Below are 21,291 nucleotides of genomic sequence, written 5' to 3' on the forward strand. Positions count from 1 at the left end.
TCCCGTTAACAGTTTCCATCAGTGGGTCTTTGTTGGTTTCTGCTGATATAAACTGAGCAGAAAAATGTCAAGTTCAACTTTATCTTATTGAACCCTGCTATTCTTTTGAAGTATTTCATTTCAAAAATCAGTGTTTTTATTGCAAACTAAAGTGCTGCTATAGTTTACCCAACACTAAACTCACCCTTAAAAATGTAAACATTGGTGACAAACGGCCAACCGACGGAAAGATTCACACATTTGGTGAAAAGGGATCGACTTCTTTATACCAACATTACCCAACTTCATTCTGTTTGCTGCTCAGTCATGAGAAAAGACAAATAACATCTTTAGGCTCTGATTTTTCTAAGTTCAGCAACTTAATAGACCTTTTTTTAAGTCAGAATAAGACATTTCAGATAAAACCACGTTAATGATTAACCAGCTGTCAAACTTTCAGAAAGTGGGACTCAATATTCTTGACGAAGTTGAAGTCCTCTAGTCATATGTCCAATAGAATGGAAAACAGCAATAATGCAATGGATATTCTAAAACAGAATTATGGCTAATTCTGAACAGGATTCACTACTTTCCTGCAAAATTTGTTTTAAAGAAAATGCTGCCTTCATTTAGCCTGATGATAATCTGCATGAGGTACCAGCAGCTTCATCAACACATCTGATGTTGCACTCTGCACGCTGTTGACAACAAATTTCTGCAGTTTAATCCTCATCCAAACAAATACAACTTCCATTTTTGTATTTATTTGTCTTTTTTGGTGACTTAAGGCAAAAACACCTTTCTGCTGCTTTTGAGAGAACATCCTGTTCAGCAAACAACGATTCCGAATCTTACCTTATAAAAACAGAGACGCAGCTGAAACTCTACATGACATCATTTTATAAAAAGAAAATTACATTCTAAATAACCTTTTTATCCTAATACCAGAGCTTTTCGAAATAATCCAACAGTAATCCCATCACACTTTGTTATATTTTAAAAATACAAATCAGCCCCACATTTGTAGTGAAGCTGAAGAACCCAGTTTTTTAATCATCTAAATCTATAAAGCAGTTCTCATAGATTACAGTATTTTTACTGAATTAAGGCAGACAACAGTGTCAGTGAACAAAAAACCTTCCAAGGAGTATAAAAGCAGGCAAGCAGCGTCCTAATTGCTTACAAAGGTTTGCATTTCAATCTTTTTTATTTTTTATGAGGCCGAGCTCATTCTCAGCGCCGTACGAGACGGAACACCGTCCAGAGTTAGTCTGAAGGTCAGATGGAGACGTCCGGAGTCCTCTTCTGCTGGATCCACTTCCTGCCTTTAGCCTCTTGGCTGTCAAAGTTTCTTAAAAGTGCTTTGAGTGACTCAACACCGTCCATAAAATCAGACGCTATGTGTAGTAGTCCAGTTTGCTCTCTATCGTTTTGCAGCCTTTGACAGAGAAAACTCGCTCTTGTTTGGGGAAATAGATCAAATCTTTGGCGACCTGGTTTGCCACATCCAGGTCCGGCGGGCCTTCGCCCTCGCTGGCTCTGGCCTTCATCTCAGCCATGGCGCACTGGACGACGTGCGAGTACTCCAGAGGGAGGAAGGGAACAAAGAAGTCCACCAGGTTCTTGTCGATCAAGCTTGTGTGAAAAAAGCCACCTAGAAGAAAAGGTCACGGGGTCATTGAGGAGCTCCTGCCACAGATCCAACACCGGCAGACGGTCCACTCACTTTTTTCGTTGTTGAAGACGGAGAGGGAGACGGATGTTTCCAAATCTTTCAGATCAATCTCCTCTCGAGCTCGTCCTTCTCTCCAGAAATCTAAAGCTGTCTCGACGATGCTCTCGCCTCCAGCGTTGCTGTACGAAACAGTGGATTTATGAGATTTCAGAACACCAACCACACCAAGCTAAAACGCTCTAAACTCGACTAAAGCAGCTGCAATGGTTCCATCTCAGATATTTGAGTTATAACCTTTTTCAAAACAGAAACCAAAAGCCTCAAAAATGTGACGTCAAACTTTTTTTAAACACTAAAGTAACAGGAAAGGAGGTTTCTCCTTTTTCATGTAACAAACATGAAATTCCTTCATAACAAGGACGTCCTGATTGGGTTTTTGTGGCCCTGATCCGATTCAGAGTCATTTGATTTCTAGTATTCGCAGACACTAAGTCTCTGATATTTCTGCAACACATAAAAAAAAACAAATACCAAATAAACGGATCATGGTTTTCCCTGAATTTGATTTTTCTTGATCTTTTATGATTTAACACTGAAACACTTGTGTAAAATAGTTTGAGTTAACTAGTAAAAATAGGTGAGAATAATTAGTTACGTCACAAGGTTTGGTGACTGTTAGCTTTAGTATTTTTAGAGCCTCTGAACATTTTTTGATCATAAGTGATTCATGTCTTTATTCTGTCATAATCTGCAGCTGCACTTTTCAGCAACAACTAGACTCCTAGTAGAGTATTGAGCTTAAAATACATAGCAGTGATCATAATAATGACAGTAAAATTCACATCTGATTCCAAACTATCGGTCTGATCGGGCCCTCTTTCCGATCACATGATCAGATCGGGACATCCCTATTGACAGTTTTACTCCTTCAAGACTCAGTTATCCATGTTAGACCAAAAATGTTCTCCAGCATCAAATAAACGTTTACCACAGCAGTTTATGTATTCTACACTCATTTTCTTTTAGTCTTTAGACTCTTTGTGGGAAAAATTGCCCAACAAGTAAAAAAAAAAAAAGGTTTGAGACCATACAATTATTATAGTGAGTGGTGATGAGCCTTAAAAATGAATTATTGAGTCCCTTTAATATGACATTTAAAATATGCCCTTTTTTAGGCTCAAAGAGTCATAATTAAACACACACTTTTTTTTAAATCAACAACTAAAGTTTATTTTTATATTTTAGAGCAGATGACGTCTCTCATGAAAAATCATGGCCTAAATGTTTTTATACCCATTGTGCTATCTTGTGGGGTCAAAATGACCCCACCCTTACATTACCATCACAAAAGGTGGATAAAAGTGAAGAGGATTTCATGTAATCCATGGACACACACTTCACAGCATTACTTTATCATAAAAAATAAAAATACAAAAAAATAATAAAACAAATGTTTAATCAATTATTAAAAATGGTTAATCAATTGACTTTTAATGATTTTACTTCACTTGCTCCAAAAAAATTGATAAATTGATTCAGGATTTTTCCTAATGTAACATAATTTTGCGCATATTTTTAACTTTTGATACTTGTTCAAATTTTGCTATGAAAATTCCTAAAACAGTGTTATGTTTATTTTACTGATATAGTATTATTTTTTAATCATAACAATGACTTTTATAAGTAACATAACCTGCATTTATTTTGGATACTTCATTGCCATGCTGATTTCTATAAGTTTTTTTTTTTTTACAAAATAATTGAAGTAATTCATCTTTGTCATGTGCTTTTATTGATATTTCAATTTTTTTTTAATTCTGTCTGATAAAAGCTAGGAACCGGATATTGATATATCATGTAATAAAAATGGTTACGGCAGAACAGGGTGGGATTATATAAGTTTGCTTCCTTCCACTCCCTTTCAAGCAATATTTATTAATATGTCTAACTTTCCTAAGTTTGATTAGTTACTGTATGAATGTATAACAGATGATTGTATTGTTGTGTATTATTCCTATTTGATTGCTTGAAATAAACCATTTCAAATCAAATCAAAAAAAGATAAATCATTGAAGAAAAAAGTTTCAGCGCGCTGTCTAGTGGGTCTAGATGACCCAACTCCTAATGTTAAAGTGCCTAGGATAGCACAAGGGATACCTGAGAAAGATGAAGATGGATTTTCTGTATGAAACTCCATCCAGTTTTTCATAGTAGTCCAGATACGGCTTGATGCTGTCGATCAGTCCCGGATGCATCTTGTCCATCTCATCAAAGATGAACATGGAGCGCTCACAGTTGCTCACATTGCCTTTGATCCACTGCTGCAGCTGAGACTGAGAAGACACAGCGGGTTCAGGTTTGGTACAGAACAGGACGTCATCATGAAACCCCTGCTGTTCTTTACCTTGTAGGAGGAAAGTAGACTGGGATGCGGGAAGTGAAGTGTGGACGTGAAGACGTGGACAAACTTGCTGTGCATCCCCTCTTTGTAAACGTTTTCTGCGATCAGCTGGCTCACAAAGTTCTTCCCGGTGCCGGTCCAACCGTGGAGCGACAGCACGAGCGGTTTTTTGGGGTTGTCGTTGCTCATGAATCCGCTCACAGCTTTCAGGATGATGCGAGACGCCAGGTGCTGTCCAAACAGTTTGTTTTCCAGATCCATCTTAAGGCCTGGAAGATTCACAGGAGAAAAATCAGTACATCTAAAAACTCACAAGCAACATCCAAAATCAGATAAAGCAGTAGGCTACAAATTGAGGGAATGCGTGAACTTCAAGACAGCATTGATTAGAACCACAAAGAAAAGTTTCTGTGCTTCAGTTTGCGGCTCTAAACTTTGGAACAAGTTGAGCACAAACAGTTCAAATATCCAGAAATTTCTGGAAAATTCATTTATTGATTCAAAATCAAATACGTTTCTCTGAAACTTTTGTTTTAACTCTTGGAGGCAGTTAAAATTACACAATTTAAGTAAATGTAGTCTTAAACTTCCACATACTTTTTAACTTAAATAAAGGATCGTCATGTTTAAATAACTGAGGTTGGCCTGGTGTGATGTCTAAATACAGGCTGGTGAATAAAACCTACAAATGTCTGCAAAGGAAACTGGCTCCAAAGCAACTGAGTTGCAAAGTTCTGCTTTCTCTGAGCTTTGCATTAAGAAACATGGCTGACAGAGCCGACCTGACCTCTCGTGATTTGTGTTATTAAAAGGAAACCTGCACGCGTGACAGCAAAACCCCAAACGTGACCAAGAATTGAAACGTTTCAAAAAACAAAACAAAACAAAGACATTTTAGTCGCGCCGTTACTTTCATCGTTGTGACACGAATTTAACTTTGAAAAGTCTAAGCAGCACATGTAATACATCAGCAAAAAAGCAGTTAACAGAAGGAAAACAATTGAATTAGAGCATTTTTTGTTTCATTGTTGGATTTGTGAAATTTTGTAAACAGACGAGAACCAAACAACGGAAACTGCTGTTGAGACAGATGTAATAAATGCGTTAAATCAAAAACGCCCACCTGTCGAATTGTAAGTCAACCATCTGGAGTCACAAGTCTCTCGTAAATAATTGTAAATCGTGCGTCCGAGAGCCGCTCCGAAGCTAACAACCACCGTTGTTGTGATGGGATCGAACGCGTCCACAGGCGTACCGGCTATCAGCAGGGCGTTCAACACCCACAAAACGTGCACAAATTTCATCTTGCAATTCAATTTCAATATTAGCTACATGAAGCACGACTCCGTTGCATATAGACAGAAAGTAAAACGGCTCCAAAAAAAACGGCTATCTTCTTCCTGTACGACGGTGAACTTCCGGCTACGTCACAGATGTGGAATAACAGAATCCAACGAGCACAAGCTATGTTCAGCACACCAAATATACTTTTTTAAACAACCTTTCCTTTTACAAATCAACATTTTTTAAACAGTTGTTGCTTTTGACGTGTTAATAATAATTGGGAAATATTTTTGACCAATGCAGCAAATATTAATGTCTTTGCAATCCGTAGTAAATACGATAGATGATAATGTTGCAAATGCCAACGAGCGCTGTTCAAGACAACTAATATGTGGAAAGTGATGCAAAAATCGAGCAAATATAAACAAGCCCATGTTGAACAAGTTGTTTAGGATTTGAAAAGATATATAGTTATTTTAATGATGATCTGGATAAAAAATAATATCAGCCTTTTTATTTTTTATTTTTCAATTTAGCAAGGTTTAGCTAGCATTTGCTTACACTTTTAGGCTTTGACGTATAATGCCTGTCTGCGGATGCGGCTTGAGTTTCAAATATTACCAGTTTTGTTGAAACCTATCCACTCTGGTCGGCAGCACTCGTGGAAGTAGTAGAAAATGTTCTGGTAGCTTGCTAAAAACCCAGTGAGAGCCGCAGCCATGCCCACCGCTATGGTGGTACTAATGGGTTCTATGGCGCCCGTAACGCCGAAGCAGACCAGAACCCAAAGCAGCAGGACGCATTCCTTCTTCGGCTTCATTGTTGTGCCGCTTTAGAAAGCCCAGCTGGCCTTGGATGCGGAACCAACGTGCACCTCACGGCTGCGCGGAGGAAGCTGCGGTCGTCATGGACATTACGTCAGAGTCCAACGGTCTTCTTTGGTTCCTTAAAGGGGCTATAGCATGAAAAAATCAACCTTTTGAGCGTTTAAGTTATAATCAATGACGTGCAGTCAGGGGAGACAGGCTAAATATAGCTTGGAAAATACATAGGATGAATATACGTTTTTATTAAAACTAAAAATCTAATATTCAATATTTTTCTGTTCAAACACACGAGAAATCGGCAGGTGAGGCACCCGCCCATACCAAACCTGTACCCAAACTGCGCCGCACACTGACAGGAACTGACGCATGCGCTTTACTGTTTCGGTCTAACGATTATCATAAAATACACTTTATCTTTAATTTCTTCATTTCTATATTCCTCGCCACCTTTTCTGATTACATCGGTGCCAATTTTTGACTCATTTAGTCTTTTTTTATCCACATAACTTTTTTGCGCTTTAGAAATACCTGTCTCAAGGCAGAGGGCGCTGGTGGCCTAAGAGATTGTATCAACATGGCTAAAGAATCATATGGAATTTGTGGTAGCAAGTCAAGTGTAGCCCTCCAATTAATTGCTAATATTGTTTAGCATCATTTTCTAAATGGGGGATTACAAATCTAAACTCAGGAATTTGTGGTGACATGTTGCTGCTTTGATCTCCATTGAGACAGACAGAGAGACTTTAAAAACTGAAGAAAGAATAGGAACACTTCTACAAACAGGTTATTCATGTATTTCTTCAGAGGGAGCACTGCCCGAACTTAATTTATCAGTATACCGTTTAGTAAGTCAATAATAACAATTTTTGTTTGTATATGGAAGAAAAATTTGTTGAAATGTAAATTTAAACAACACACTTTAACAATTGTCAAACAAATGGTGAAAACGAGCTACACTGTCAGTGCCTCACCAGCTGTGAACCTCACTGCACATCACTGATTATTATATTGTTTATTCCTCACTATAAACAACCCTAAGCGGTATTTAGATTCTTTCATGCATTCCTGAGAATTCCTCTAAAAACCTGCTGTCTGTGCACCAGCCCCTCCCAAGTGGATTCCCAAATTGTGACGTAGATCAGTGAGGAACAGCCCCTTCCAGGAAGAGTCTGCACTGCCAGCACCTTCCCCACTTTTTCTCTGGAGCTTGCGGTGATTGGCAAAGGCTTAAGAAAGGCATGAAATAGGCCCTTTAAAATATAAATAGATAAAAAAAAATGATTTTCCCTAACAAAAAGTAGTCTCTTTAGGTGTACTACAAGTATGCTTAGTTCATAAACTGTAAAAACAATGGATGAATCGAGGTGTAACGTCACCCATAGAAAATGCTTTTGGCTCTCACGAAATGAGGCGAAATCCCTCATCATTGCTTCCTGATACGGGCACCACCATGTTGAAACCAGTCGACAGTGATTGGTCCGAATCCCTCCAAGTCATCGTATCTATGGCAATGGTGACAGAAGTTGCCATAGATACGATGACTTAGAGCAGGGGTCCTCAATCTTTTTCCAGCGAGGGCCACTTGACGTTTCCATTCTCTGATCGGGGGCCGGGGTCAGTTTGAAACAGAAAAAGTGTGGCGATTGCAGGGTTGCCTAAATGTAAACTGAAAGCCACAGATAACCAAATATTAATAACCCAATCTGACATTAAATAACCCTCTCTGGGTTCTTCACCCCAAAAAAAAAAAAAAAAAAATGTAATATTTAAGCAAATATATAATAGGACTCTTTATGAAATCAGTAAAAAACATATAACCCTCTCTGGATTCTTTACATAAAAAGTCAGGAAATATATAGTAGCAGTATTTTAGATTTTAGAAAATCAATAATGACCAAATAAATCTCTGTGGGTTGTTCACAGAAATAAAACTTCTGTTGTCCATGCACAATCTTAGGTACATGTTCAACTTCAGTTGTAAAAGCAGAATCTCTTAAATGACTCATATCAGCAGTCTGTTAAGGTTCTTGTGTTCTTTCCTTTTAATCCAGTTTTGGAGGCTTTCAGGAGTTAGCCTAGTAGACACCACTGTTTACTCTCTCTGATCAACATCCTAGGTTAAATACCTGCATTCTGGATCAATGTTTCCCTTATCTAACCTTTTGGTCATTTTTCCATTTTGATGGGGGGGGGGGGGGGGTCATGTTCAAGTTCTATGACTGAGGCAAAGTGAGGTTGCAGTAGCAACATTTTTAGCTTGGCTCACATTTCAATTCAAATAAGATTACATTAGATTAGATGGGAAAGCTTGATTGACGTGAGGAAACAATTCCATGGATTCCGTTTTCCATATATGAGTCTGGATCCCGTGGCCAGCCTTAAATAAATAATAATGCAAAAAAGAAAAAAAGAAAGGGCCTCTCTCTGGTATTGTTCAGGGGGGCGGGTCAAATGGGACCCAGCCGACGGGCCGTAGTTTATAGTATACTTGCTATACTTATACTAAAGAATACTTAATGATATAAACTTCAAGTGCACTACTTTTAAGGGTTCTTAAGCAGTGTGATGTCCATCTGTATTCTCTGAATTGTCTGAAACATAAATAAGTGACTTTCTATTGTTCTTGGTAAAACATTTAAAAGCCTAAATATAACATTTAAATGTAATTCCACGCAATATACAAAAAAATGTAAAAGAAGAAAAAGTAACATTTCAAAAAGGATTTGAGATTTTTCATTGCCAAAATTTAGAACATAAACAAGATGTGTTTTAATTCAGGAAATCAAGACATGGAACAAAAAAAAATCTATTAAAGAAACCAAATCACCTTAAAAAAACTTGTAAGACTGAAGAATTGCTACAAAAATACAACCAACCTTGTTGCTTTATTCCAGCTACTCAAATTTAGACATAAGATACAAATGTTTTGATGAAACTACCTAAATACTATCTCGCAGATATATTTTTAGTACATCGTTTTACCCCCCCCCCCACTTTTTTTGTTTTCATTTAAGAATATACAAAGAATAGAAAAATAAGCCGTCTTCTTCTTTCTGTTCACTTTCGTTTCCAAGTATAAGATCTTGTGTATGATTCTTTTGTTTGTTGTTTTATGGAAATGAAAACGAATAGAACAGGATATATAGAATATATAGAACGAAGAATAAAATTATAAATTTTTGAAGCACACATTTACGACTTTATTCTGGTATATTGTTGATTTTCTTTTCATAATTGTACCATTTTGTCTAATAATTAGCCTATACAACTATTCACAAAACATTTTGAGTTTTTTCTCACAGTTTTACAACTTAATGCTGATATTTGTTTTTCCTTTTGTGCTGGCTTTAATATTCTTAACCATATGACATTTATTTTCTCTAAGCAGCTCATGGTTCTCATGGTACAAAAATAAAAATACCTAAACCTTTGGACAAATGTTTGCATATAAATAGACAAACAAACATAGAAAGTAACGAGTTCCTGTAAACAAGTCAATTAAAATATAAAATACATCCAAGTTTAAATAGTTTAAACACACGAGCCAGACAGTGACTGGACGTAGACCCTCATTTTACTCTTAAAGTGGGTGAATAGAATTGATTTTCTGAAGTATTCAGGATTTATTTCTCTGGAAGTAAGAGAAATAAATCTAATCCCTAAAAAGCTCTCTTTATCAGACGAGCACCGTTACCCAGGCAACCACCAAACCCAGATTCCCCCAATCATCTGATTAGCTGGACTAAAATCACACGGAAGTGGATTTTGTCTCGACTGGGAGGAACCTACTACAATAGTACTTTTTGGTTTTACTAAAGCCTTATGATGCATTACAGATGTTTGACAAATATTTGACTCCTTACATGTTCAGTGACTTTTTATAACCACAATAGATGAAAAAATTACAATTACAAAAGATTTTTTTCTGCTTGTGGTTGGTCACCAAGCTGTTGTTTTGTAATTCAAATCGACTTAAATTACAAAAAGAAATTTATTTAGTTGTCATAAACACAATGAACTTTAAATTCATTATAAGTGAATTTAGTTTTAGTTTTTCACAGATTAGATTACCGATAGACTGTATTTGTTTTTTGTGTTTGTTTTTGCAGCAGACAGACCTCTGTGTTAAGTTTTCCGTTTCTTTGCCTTTTTGTTTTGATTCTTTTTGTTCTGGCATGTTTTCAGTTCACTTCCTGTTTTATTTTGAAAGGTTCCTGTGTTGTACTTTAGTTTTGAGTTTTACTTTGGTCCCCCTCTGTCCTGATTGTGTCCACCTGTGTCTGGTCAGTCCTGTATGTATTTAAGTCTTGTCATTCCCTTCCTCCTGTGCTGGTCCGTGGTATATTCTTCCTGTTTGGAGTATTTAGAGTTTTCTAGTCTTTTGAGTTTGCCTGCCAGTTGCAATGGTTTGTGTTTTAGTTATTAAACAGCTTTGTTACTGGAACCTGCCTCCTCCTCCTTCTCCTCCTCCTCTCTGCACATGTGTACGCCGTCAACCTTCTCTCCTGCAACACTCTGTTTTTTTATGTCCAGTTTGCTCTCTATCGTTTTGCAGCCTTTGACGGCAAAAACTCTCTCTTGTTTGGGGAAATAGAGCCAATCATGGGCAACCTGTTTTGCCACATTCAGGTCCGGCGGGCCTTCGCCCTCGCTGGTTCTGGTCTTCATGTCAGCCATGGCGCACTGCACGACGTGCGAGTAATCCAGAGGGAGGAAGGGAACAAAGAAGTCCACCAGGTTCTCGTAGATAAAAGTTGTGCAAAAAGAGTCGCCTGGGAAAAAAAAAAAAAGGTTACTGAGGAGCTCCTGCCACAGATCAAACCCCTGCAGATACATCCACTCACTTTGGTCATTGTTGAAGATAGAGAGGGAGACGGATGTTTTTAGGTCTTTCAGATCAATCTCCTTTCGATCTCGTCTTGCTCTCCAGAAATCTAAAGCTGTCTGAACGATGATCTCCCCTCCAGCGTTGCTGTACAAATGCAGTTTACTTGAGATTTCAAATCATCAAACACATACAGACAACCTGAAAAAAATGATTTTGCATAAAGTCACACAACACAAAGTCTGTGCTTTTAGTTTTTATACCTGAGAAAGATGAAGATGGATTTTCTGTAGGAAACTCCGACCACCTTGTCATAGTACTCCAGGTACGGCTGGATGCTGTCGATCAGTCCCGGATGCATCTTATCCATCTCATCAAAGATGAACATGGAGCGCTCACAGTTGCTCACGCTGTCTTTGATCCACTGCTGCAGCTGATACTGAGAACACAGCGGGTTCAGGTTTGGTGAGGAACACGACGTCATCATGAAACCTCTGCTGTTCTTTACCTTGTAGAGGGGAAGTAGACGGGGATTTGGGAAGTGAAGCGTGGACGTGAAGACGTGAACAAACTTGCTGCTCATCCCCTCTTTGTAAATGTTTTCTGCGATCAGCTGGCTCACAAAGTTCTTCCCGGTGCCGGACGGGCCGTGGAGTGACAGCACCAGCGGCTTTTTGGGGTTGTCGTTGCTCATGAATTCACTCACAGCTTTCAGGATGATGCGAGACGCCAGGTGCTGTCCAAACAGTTTGTTTTCCAGATCCATCTTAAGGCCTGGAAGATTCACAGGAGAAAAATCAGAATGTCTGCACATTTTTGACTCAAATAAGACTGTTTTTCAGAATATCCCGTTTTTAGACAGTTTAGATTATATCAAATTTTAGCTATAAATCTAAATATGTCAATAATTTGACTGTTTTTTACAAAAATAAAAAGGAAGAAAAACCTTTATTTGAAAGTTCCTGAAAACAAAACTTGAAGCCAAACACAATAAATGTTTCTGACTGTAACCTGCATCACATGAGAATATGGTTACACAATCTGCTCCAAAATATCAACAAGCTGATAGATGTGATGGTTAAGTGATTAAATGAAAAGACAAAAAGCTATGAAAGGTCTCAAAAAGTGTTCAGTTACTCCTTTTGATTCCATCTTAAACTGCATCATCAAGCTATCTATTAATTAAACAGTTTTCAAACACAACCTGTAGCAAAATTGTAGTCTCACAATCCATTCTTATTCAAATAAAGCTGAAAACCCTCCTAAAAACTTCTAACATTAACTTTTCCTCTTCTAGAAAACTAAATACATCAGCAGATAATAATCACTGTACCATTGGTACATTTTCATTTAAAAAAGCATTCTGGGAAACGTGACGTACTGCCATTGTTGTTATGCTACAAGCTAAAGGTAAGTGCTTTAGGCGAAGCAGCCAGCTTAATATGATATTTTTCAGATTTTCATCGAGAAAATAACAGATCGACTATTCTTGCTTTTATTTTTACCCCTATTGAATGCTCACAGAGACACGGAAGTAGCGGCAGGAAGCGGCTTTTGCAGCAAGATGACTGAGGGCGTACCAGATCATCATGTGAATGAACGTGAATCAATACGATGGATGCTTTTGTGCTTTTTGAAATAAATAAATCTGTTCTCTAAACATCCTCCGTGTCTTCAATGCAATGTAATGAGACACACACAGACAGAAATGTGAAGGTATCTGCTATAAATCTATGACGTAAATTAAGAACAGGAAATGATCGGCTAGTCAGTTAGCATGTAGCCTAATAGCCTTCGAATGTAAAGCGACTGACAGCTAAAGTTAATAAAAGACAAGTCCTGAATATTATTATTCCTATTCGACCCTAAACTACAATATCAGCTGTCTGACAACCGACCAGCCAGTTGCCCAAATGCCGGTGTTACAGGCACAGCCCTCTGCTTTGCTTTCATCCTGTTGTGTTTCACTTCAGTTAATTTCCTGATGATGTTCACCTGGGACTGCAGCTTCATCAGCTGTGACTGGCCGCCTGCTGGTCATGTGGTGCTCCTCTACCAGGAAGCCGGAGCCTATTAAAGCACACCTGGGAGCTGAGCCTGGCAGAGTCTGGTGAACTGTCTCTGGCTGACACTCACTGCGATCCTGACTCTCTTTTGGCTGCATGCTTCTGACTAAGCTGTTTTCCTCAGGTACGTGGTGGGAGGTTGTGATCAGGCAAGTTTGGGGCCCCATACATTTTCACACGCAGGCTGAACTTTGTTAGACACACCAGGTAAGGGGTTGGTGCCATTTCTTGTAATGTTTTGTATGTTTGTATTTAGACTAGTTAGGTAGTCTTTTGTTGTTCTTTTGATTTATGGGTTTAGTTGCAGAGTTAGGCCTGGTTTTGTTATATTGAGTTTATTTATTTGGCACAACCCAAACGTCACTTCCTCCCCCACAGGTAATTGTTTGCAGCAGCCTGAGTCTTTGAATATTATAAACCATATTTATATACATCATCCTTGACTACTTGTCTTATTTCATGGTTGTACTGTTGCGCCCTCCCCAGGGACGTAACACCGGCATACATCAAAGAGCTCTGCGGCGGCGCTAGTAGTAGCCTAGCAGGAGCTATTGTATGACAAAGCAGCCTAGTTATCATAAATCTATTGATATTTTTCTTATATTCATTGAGACGGTAATAAAGTGATCATTTTTGTTTTACATGTTCCTTTTTTGAACGAATATGGGTCACAGAGACACGGAAGTTACCGCTGAAAGTGGCTTAATTTTGCCGGCGTACAGAGAGCATATCCGCGTGAATGACTTATGACGTGAATAATTACTGCGTTCGAACGGATTAATTATTGCGTTCGCACGAGTTAATCATTTCGAGGGAACGGAATAGTATTTTGAGGGAACGCAATAGTATCTTGTGGGAACGGAATAGTATTTCGTGCGAACGACATAATAACCTGTGGGAACAAGATATTAATCTGTGGGAACAAGATATATTTTTATATCTTAATGTCAGGACACGGGCTCAGTAGATTTGAAATAAAATAATAATAATAATAAAAACAGCTGATTGAGATGTCCTTAAACGTAATAACTGTTAATTAATGTTATAAAATCAAGCAAAGAGCTCTGTTCAAGACAGCTAATGTGTGGAAAGTGATGCAAAATCCAGGAAATATTCTTATCCTCGTTATTTTATTAGTTTACAAATGTCAGTCTGTTTTTTATCACCGCAATTTAGCAGGGTTTGGCTAAAAATAAAAATAAATCTCATATTTTGAGGCCTTTTGTCCGCGGATGTAGATTGCGTTTCGAGTATTACCAGTTCTGTTGAAACTAGCGCACTCCTGTTGTAAGTCATTGTGGAGTTTGGTGAAAATGCACCACTGGGTCAGTTGAAAACTGATGATGAACCCCATAGCGATGCCCAGAGCTGAGGAGATACTGAAGGGTACTACTATGGCGCCCGTGACACCGGGGCAGACCAGAACCCACAGCAGCAGGACGCGTCCCTTCTTCGACCTCATGGTAGAGATGTGTCCAAACGCTTTCGAGGGCTGCGTCCTTCAGTGGTCGCGACCTTCCCGGTCGACGTTGACCGGGTCCTACGCCGAGCGGCTGTGAATTTGGATAGTAACGTGTCACGTGAGTCGTAGAGGAGTAGTGAAGCAGGTGTGGCAGGATGAGCTAATTGCGTCACACAGGTGCAGTCACTCCCATCCTCTAAACAGGACTGAGCTGCTCTGCCTCATTCCTGGCTGAGACTCTGCCTCAGACTCTTCTGGGTTCCTGCGCATCTGGCAGTGCAGATGTTGTGGCCGGGCTGACATTGTCCAACTGTCTGTGTTTGCTGCATTCGTGGTCTTTTGTTTTTAGCGCAGTGGTTATCACACTTCCTTGTCACACACAGCAGGTTGGCTTGTGGCTGGAAAAAGGTTGAATGGGAACGGAGCGCATCGCTCCCTGCCCCTCCCCTCCCCGGTATGTGTGCGATGCGTGCCTCTTCGCCCCGCATGTTGTGAGGTAATGCCTTGCTGGCTGCCCGTCTTTCTGGTGTGGAACCCGCTGCGGCATAGCACAGGTTTTGTGGCCCTTGTTGGGATTGGCTGCGGATGTATGAAGGTAAAAATGTGTCAAAAAGAACGCACTTGTGAATTTGATTTGAGAATTTGTAATATAGAATCTGAATACTTGTGCATCAAAAATCTGCATCTGTGTGTAAAAATCTTCTGCTGTGAACTGACAAATTTCCAATTGCATGTATTCATTTAGAGTTACAACTTCAAATCTGTGATTACAACTGCCCAAATGTGCTTCTGCGTGTGCTTGAATCTGCTGCCGCAAATCACAGGTGCGCTACAACTGCGCTCTGACTTCTGACACATTCCTTGCGAGAAACTTATGTCAAAAGTGATCTGTGTCCGATAATGGGACTAGGGGGGAGGGAGGGTAAGAGGAGGCGGAGTCAACCATAGTGCTGGATTCGGAGAACTTGGTAAAGTTAGAAAGATCTTCACAGATTCACACTTCCTGCTTCAATAACTCTTCTGATAAACGTTCAAATGTGACAGCAAGTCTCTCAATCATTTTGTATGAACACAGAGAGTGAACTAAAAATGAATTTCTACAGAAAAAACTTAGTTTTCTCCTGCATTTTAATGAGAAATGATCTCTTCGTGCTTTAAATGCAGACATGCAGCTAGACGGCTGCGAACGGACAGGATCAGGAAAATGATCATCTTTGTTGTAGCAGGACAACAGGGCCAGGGCTATTGAGCAGCTTTATTATAAATCATATGGATAAACATTTGGAAAAAAAAATTTGATTAGATAAACGCGTTCTCCGCGACGTTCCAGGCGACGGCGCGGCGGCGCGTGGCTGTGGCGGACTCAGCCCGCTGAGCGACGGCTGGGTATGCGCGAGCGACAGGTGTGCCCCGCCATCGGTCAGCGGGATACTCGCTTCTTCTTTCCTCCGCTGAGCGAGGGCGTAGACCCATGCGTCTGACAGTGGGATCCCTGCTTCTTATTTTCTCCGGAGCTCGGCCGCTGAGCGAGGGCATATAGCGCGGTGTCACACCGCTGCCAGCCGCCGAGCTCTGCGGAGGAAGGAGAGGCCGAAAGAGAGGCCGAGGATCCCGATGGACGAGCGCGGAGCACCCGCGAGCCACAGGCGTGCTCCGCCGTCGGTCAGCGGGATCCTCGTTTCTTCTTTCCTCCGCGGAGCTCGGCGTCTGGCCGCGGTGTCGCGTACCAGCGACACGCTACGCCCTCGCTCAGCCAGCGGCCAGCCGTCGCTCAGCGGGCTGAGTCCGCCACAGCCGCGCGCCGCCGCGCTGTCGCCTGGAACGTCGCGGAGAACGCGTTTATCTAATCAAATATTTTTTTTTCAAATGTTTATCCATATGATTTATAATAAAGCTGCTCATAGCCCTGGCCCTGTTGTCCTGCTACAATCATCTTCCTGATCCTGTCCGTTCGCAGCCGTCTAGCTGCATGTCTGCATTTAAAGCACGAAGAGATCATTTCTCATTAAAATGCAGGAGAAAACTAAGTTTTTCTGTAGAAATGCATTTTTATATCACTCTCTGTGTTCATACAAAATGATTGAGAGACTTGCTGTCACATTTGAACGTTTATCAGAAGAGTTATTGAAGCAGGAAGTGTGAATCTGTGAAGATCTTTCTAACTTTACCAAGTTCTCCGAATCCAGCACTCTGATTGGTTGACTCCGCCTCCTCTTACCCTCCCTCCCCCCTAGTCCCATTATCGGACACAGATCACTTTTGACGCAAGTTTCTCGCAAGGAATGTGTCAGAATTCAGAGCGCAGTTGTAGCGCACCTGTGATTTGCGGCAGCAGATTCAAGCACACGCAGAAGCACATTTGAGCAGTTGGAATCACAGATTTGAAGTTGTAACTCTAAATGAATACATGCAATTGGAAATTTGTCAGTTCACAGCAGAAGATTTTTACACACAGATGCAGATTTTTGATGCACAAGTATTCACATTCTATATTACAAGTTCTCAAATCAAATATACAAGCTCGTCCATTTTGGAACATTAATACCTTCATACGGATGCCTCATGGGTCCGCCGGTTCAGCCAACTACACCTAGCTGCAGTACGCAGAACGAGGCGGAGCTCAACATGGGCGGGGTTAAACGTTGAGCTCCGCCCACTGTATGCCCATAATCTATTTTAACAAGTTTCCACCTGCAATATTGCACATTGAAACTTGTTAAAACAGATTTTTTTTGGTGGTCCATTAATTGATTTTTATCATAATTTTAAACCTTTATAATATTTGTTTTCTTTTATGGTGGTCCTACTTTTCTGTCCAATGAAATCCTTCAGAAAATGTAAAGTTCTGTTTCTCCAAGGCCTTTGAAAATGAAAGTACACGAGCATTTGCTTGTATATAAATACACAGACAGCACCAAGCAAACAAGTTGAGCCAAATTTAAAATACATTAGAGTTTAAAGACAGTGACTGGACTGAGACCCATACTGAGACTGAGCCATACTCCACCTGTGGGCCATTTCTAAACTATTTTTGAAACTGTCTTACAAACAAGAGTGGATGGATGAAATTAGTTTTCTGAAGCATTCATCATTTATTTCTCTGGAACTAAGGAATCCCAATCCCCTAAAACAACGATACATGATGAGCATCAGATGATCACCGTTTCCCAGGCAACCGCCAAACCCAGATTCTTCCATCAGCTGATTAGATGAAGTAGAAAATTTTCAGCACCTTTCCTTTATCAAGACAACATTGAATTGTTGAAAATGTTTCCTTTTCTTGTTTATAACAACAAGATATTTCTATAAGCATTTTACTAAAAGGTTTCTATAACATTTTAAAAAGGTTTGGCGCTGTCTGTCATTAGGATCATTTAACAATATTTGACCATAAAAATGAAATAAATAAAAAACACTCTGACAATCATCCTCAAGGTGGTGCTAGAAGTTAAGTCTCTTACTGCAGAGGATGTCACTGGTTTTCTGATAAAACCTGGATGGCTGTGACAAAAAATATAAATAAAGATGTGTTAAGGGCTGACTTGAAGCTGCAGGGAAAGAAAACGTTGAAGATCTAAGTCAAGTGAAAAACTTTCAGCAAAGTAAAAAAAAACTGAACTCCAGGATGATCCTCCTGATAGTTTCTTTAAATTTTCATTTCCTAAAGACACCAATTCTGATTAGAGTTGATTCTTCTCAGCATTATAACACATTCCATTGATACTTGAAGATTTATTTGAGTGGTGATCCAGCAGGATTTGCCTTCATTAGACCTCCTTCTCTGTGTGGCTTTTGTTACTTTCATGACTGTGGCTGAGAGCTTTCCGTTCCTTTCTCCTCTTTCAGTCGCCTCTTCTCTTTAGTGCTGATTCCTCTGGTGGTTGCAGAACAGGAGAGGGTAGACGGAGGGGGCAGGTCAGCCTCTAATCTTTCTCTAAACAGAGGGCACTGCCACCACACTCTGACCCCCACTCCCCCTCTGGTCACCGGTGCTCGCCTGAACCCCCACACCGCTGCAGCGGGGGCTGGATCATCACTCAAAGAATCAAAGCACATTCCTGTGACCCAGCAGAGGAGCGCCCAGGACCGGCTGGGAACGAATTTCAAATCAGTGCTGAAAAATTAATCTTGTTGCAACAATTAATTTGTGGTACCTATTATGACCAGCAGGGAGAGCTTTAAGAGCCCCGGAACTGATTTATTTTTGGGATTTGAATTACAGTAACAACAAAAAATGTCAATGAAGTAACAGTGTAGAGAATGAGGTCACCGTGCAGAAATCTGAGTGATTTAAATCACTACGCAAACTATTGAGACTCCATTTTTTTCTCTCTGAAAGTCTCCACAGAGCTGTCACACCAAAGAGAAGCAAATATTTGAGTTCATATTCTTATCAAACATCATTAATCTTTATCTTCATCATTCATCTTCTTCCGTTTTGTCCCTTTCTGGGTCTCGGGGTTGCTGGAGCCTATCCCAGCCACTTGTGGGAGAAGGCAGGGGACACCCAGTCTGTCGCAGTCATATCAAACTACTTTTATTAAAATAAGATTATTCAAAAATCAATTAAGATTGTTTTTACTTAACTATAAGTTTATTTAGGGATTTTCTATTGGTCAAAGATATTTTAAAAATTCCAAATTGCTTCTCAAAATCTTTGTTATTTTACTTAATTTGATTTTGTTTTAAAAAGAAGACTTAATAAAAAAAAAAAATTTTAAATGCAAGACATTGTTTTAGTGATCTAAGTTCAATATTTTTCTCCAACCTCACCAGAAAAAATGTTTTTTGTTTTTATTTTAACTGAAATCTAAGTGATAGATCCACAGTGGGTCGTTTTATTGATCAAATAACTCATAATCTTGAAAATGGCCAATTTGAGGAGAAACAACTACAGGAGTGTGTGAGCTTCGTTCTCCTGGTGGTGCTGCACTCCTTCTGAAGCTACCTTCATCTTCATCTTCATCTTCATCTTCATCTGAGCAGCTGGCACAGAAGGAGAGAGCAGTAACGACTGAGACAAACTCAGAAGCACTTTTCTCAAAAGTGTCAGTGTTGATACACGATTGAAGCTTTTAAAACCTATAAAAGCAAAAAACTCTATCCAGCTCTTCTCCACTGCAAACCTTTTATTTCAAACATTTCCACATCTTCTGGACTCACAGCTTCAGTGATTTGAAATCAGGTGACCGGAGATCTTAAAGAAAAACCCAGTAAAAACACTTGAAGGTAATTCCTTGTTATGGAAAAAAAGTGTGTCTTTCTTTACGTACTCTACACTTGGAGCCAAATTTTATCCCAAAAACGGACAGTTTAAAAAAACAACAACAACTAATTGATCATTTATTTATATTCTAATAAGGAAAGATGTTCTATTTTGAGGAAAATTAATCAATTTCAAATTTGATTCAACATTAAAAAGAAAATTCAACGAGGGAAATAATGAACTGAGAAGCTTTGTTATTGAAAGCATCAAGTGGAGAGTTTCACACTAAAGAGGTTTAACCATCAAGGCTGGCTTCTTTTTAAGACCATTATCTCTGAAAATGAACTTAAGGAAAATGGAAATGTAATCTAAACAGACAGATAACAGCACTTCACTGATTAACTTTTTACAAGCTCATCTTCCATTCGTTCCCACTTTCGCAAATCCATATGCAAACATTTCGTTTTCATCCAGATCCACCCACTGGCCACGAACACACGTTGTCTAAATCAGGGCTATTTTGACGCTTACAGCTGTAGAAATGCATCTGACAGGCGTAGATTAATAAAAGCCTAGATCTCCCACAGATGAATTTCCATAGCTAATGCTGTTGCTGTCCCATCATGCCTTGCTTGTTGTAAACAAGCCACCATTTTTCTCAAGGAGGGTGAGGGTTAATTCTAGATATAAAAAATATCTCAAGGTTAGTTAGCTACTTTAAGTAGTGTTGGAAACCTCTGTATGCAGATATCTTTAGAGTCTAATAGAGTAACAAAATAGAGTTAAGTTAAAATAGAGTAAATTTACGACTTGAAATCTTGTAATTTAAGTTTTTTTTTTGGTGGCCCTAAAACTCAGTCGTAGTTTTAAAAGCTTAATTGTTAGAAAAATTAGTTTGAAAATTGTTAGAGTTATGGTGAATAAATAAATATAATTGACCATCAAATGCTCAAAAAACTGTACAAAAACAAAAATTTTAGTTATTGATACAATTTTAATTCAAACATAACATTTACATTTATTTTCAAATCTGTCTATGTATAGATGTGCGCCGTAAGGGGGGTTGGTGTAAGTGAGCTTAGACGGAGGCAAATAAATCACTTTGGTGACCCCTAAAGGGAGAAGGTGAAAGGCAAAGGCATTAGTTTTTTTTATCTATTTATTTTTTAAAGGTCTATACCATGTTTTTCTTTAGCCTTTCAGAGTAAACTATAGCCATACATATGATAAGATATGACCTTTGGCACACTGAAGGACAATTATTTAACAAAATGTAAGTTATTTTTTGCAGCTCCTTTTCCTACCCGGAAGTAAGAGGACTCAATCTCTGAGGCTCCGCCTTTCTCCCCTTGTGGGTGCCGCCCATTTCGTGACGTCAACCTAGAGCTGGCCTCGACAGCGTGTCTGCCATGAAAACAAACATTATCAAAACTTTTGCAAAGATGGATGTGCATGTAATATGTAAGCGTTTTACTGATCATTGCAAGCTCCATGGAGATTGTGTGTGTGAACTTACCAAATCACCCAACGTATCATTTTTGATACTATCTATATTTCATAAAAGAA

At 39.3% G+C, this 21,291-nt stretch overlaps 2 protein-coding genes across 4 annotated transcripts; both read right to left on the minus strand.

Moving 5' to 3' along the window:
- Positions 1-244: 244 nt before the first annotated feature.
- LOC101159117 (torsin-1A) lies at positions 245-6,257 on the minus strand. 2 transcript variants are annotated; one of them, XM_004074524.4, is made up of 5 exons: positions 5,961-6,257; positions 4,059-4,324; positions 3,812-3,987; positions 1,706-1,833; positions 245-1,633 (listed from the first exon to the last, which is right to left on the minus strand). In XM_004074524.4, exons 1-5 carry the CDS (start codon positions 6,157-6,159, stop codon positions 1,377-1,379), a joined length of 1,026 nt encoding a protein of 341 aa, XP_004074572.1. In that variant the 5' UTR covers positions 6,160-6,257; the 3' UTR covers positions 245-1,376. The 2 variants fall into 2 exon arrangements, with proteins under 2 accessions (XP_004074572.1, XP_004074571.1); XM_004074523.4 differs by lacking the exon at positions 5,961-6,257 and adding an exon at positions 5,179-5,492.
- A 4,173-nt stretch (positions 6,258-10,430) lies between these two features.
- Positions 10,431-21,083, minus strand: LOC101155286 (torsin-1A-like). Of its 2 annotated transcripts, none has more exons than XM_011481500.2 (5): positions 21,030-21,083; positions 11,500-11,765; positions 11,255-11,430; positions 11,011-11,138; positions 10,431-10,938 (listed from the first exon to the last, which is right to left on the minus strand). In XM_011481500.2, exons 2-5 carry the CDS (start codon positions 11,755-11,757, stop codon positions 10,589-10,591), a joined length of 912 nt encoding a protein of 303 aa, XP_011479802.1. In that variant the 5' UTR covers positions 11,758-11,765; positions 21,030-21,083; the 3' UTR covers positions 10,431-10,588. The 2 variants fall into 2 exon arrangements, with proteins under 2 accessions (XP_011479802.1, XP_004074720.1); XM_004074672.4 differs by lacking the exon at positions 21,030-21,083 and adding an exon at positions 14,315-14,956.
- Positions 21,084-21,291: the final 208 nt, after the last annotated feature.

Source organism: Oryzias latipes, chromosome 12, assembly GCF_002234675.1.
Source record: "Oryzias latipes chromosome 12, ASM223467v1".
Lineage (NCBI taxonomy): Eukaryota > Metazoa > Chordata > Actinopteri > Beloniformes > Adrianichthyidae > Oryzias > Oryzias latipes.

Coding starts and splice junctions, on each gene's coding strand:
- LOC101159117 (XM_004074524.4), bottom strand. CDS start 6,159: ATGAAGCCGAAGAAGGAATGCGTCCTGCTGCTTTGGGTTCTGGTCTGC. Junction 4,325..5,960: donor GATAGGTTTCAACAAAACTG/GTAATATTTGAA, acceptor TGAATCTTCCAG/GCCTTAAGATGGATCTGGAA. Junction 3,988..4,058: donor GTCTACTTTCCTCCTACAAG/GTAAAGAACAGC, acceptor GTGTCTTCTCAG/TCTCAGCTGCAGCAGTGGAT.
- LOC101155286 (XM_004074672.4), bottom strand. CDS start 14,519: ATGAGGTCGAAGAAGGGACGCGTCCTGCTGCTGTGGGTTCTGGTCTGC. Junction 11,766..14,314: donor CGCTAGTTTCAACAGAACTG/GTAATACTCGAA, acceptor TGAATCTTCCAG/GCCTTAAGATGGATCTGGAA. Junction 11,139..11,254: donor TCCATCTTCATCTTTCTCAG/GTATAAAAACTA, acceptor GCATTTGTACAG/CAACGCTGGAGGGGAGATCA.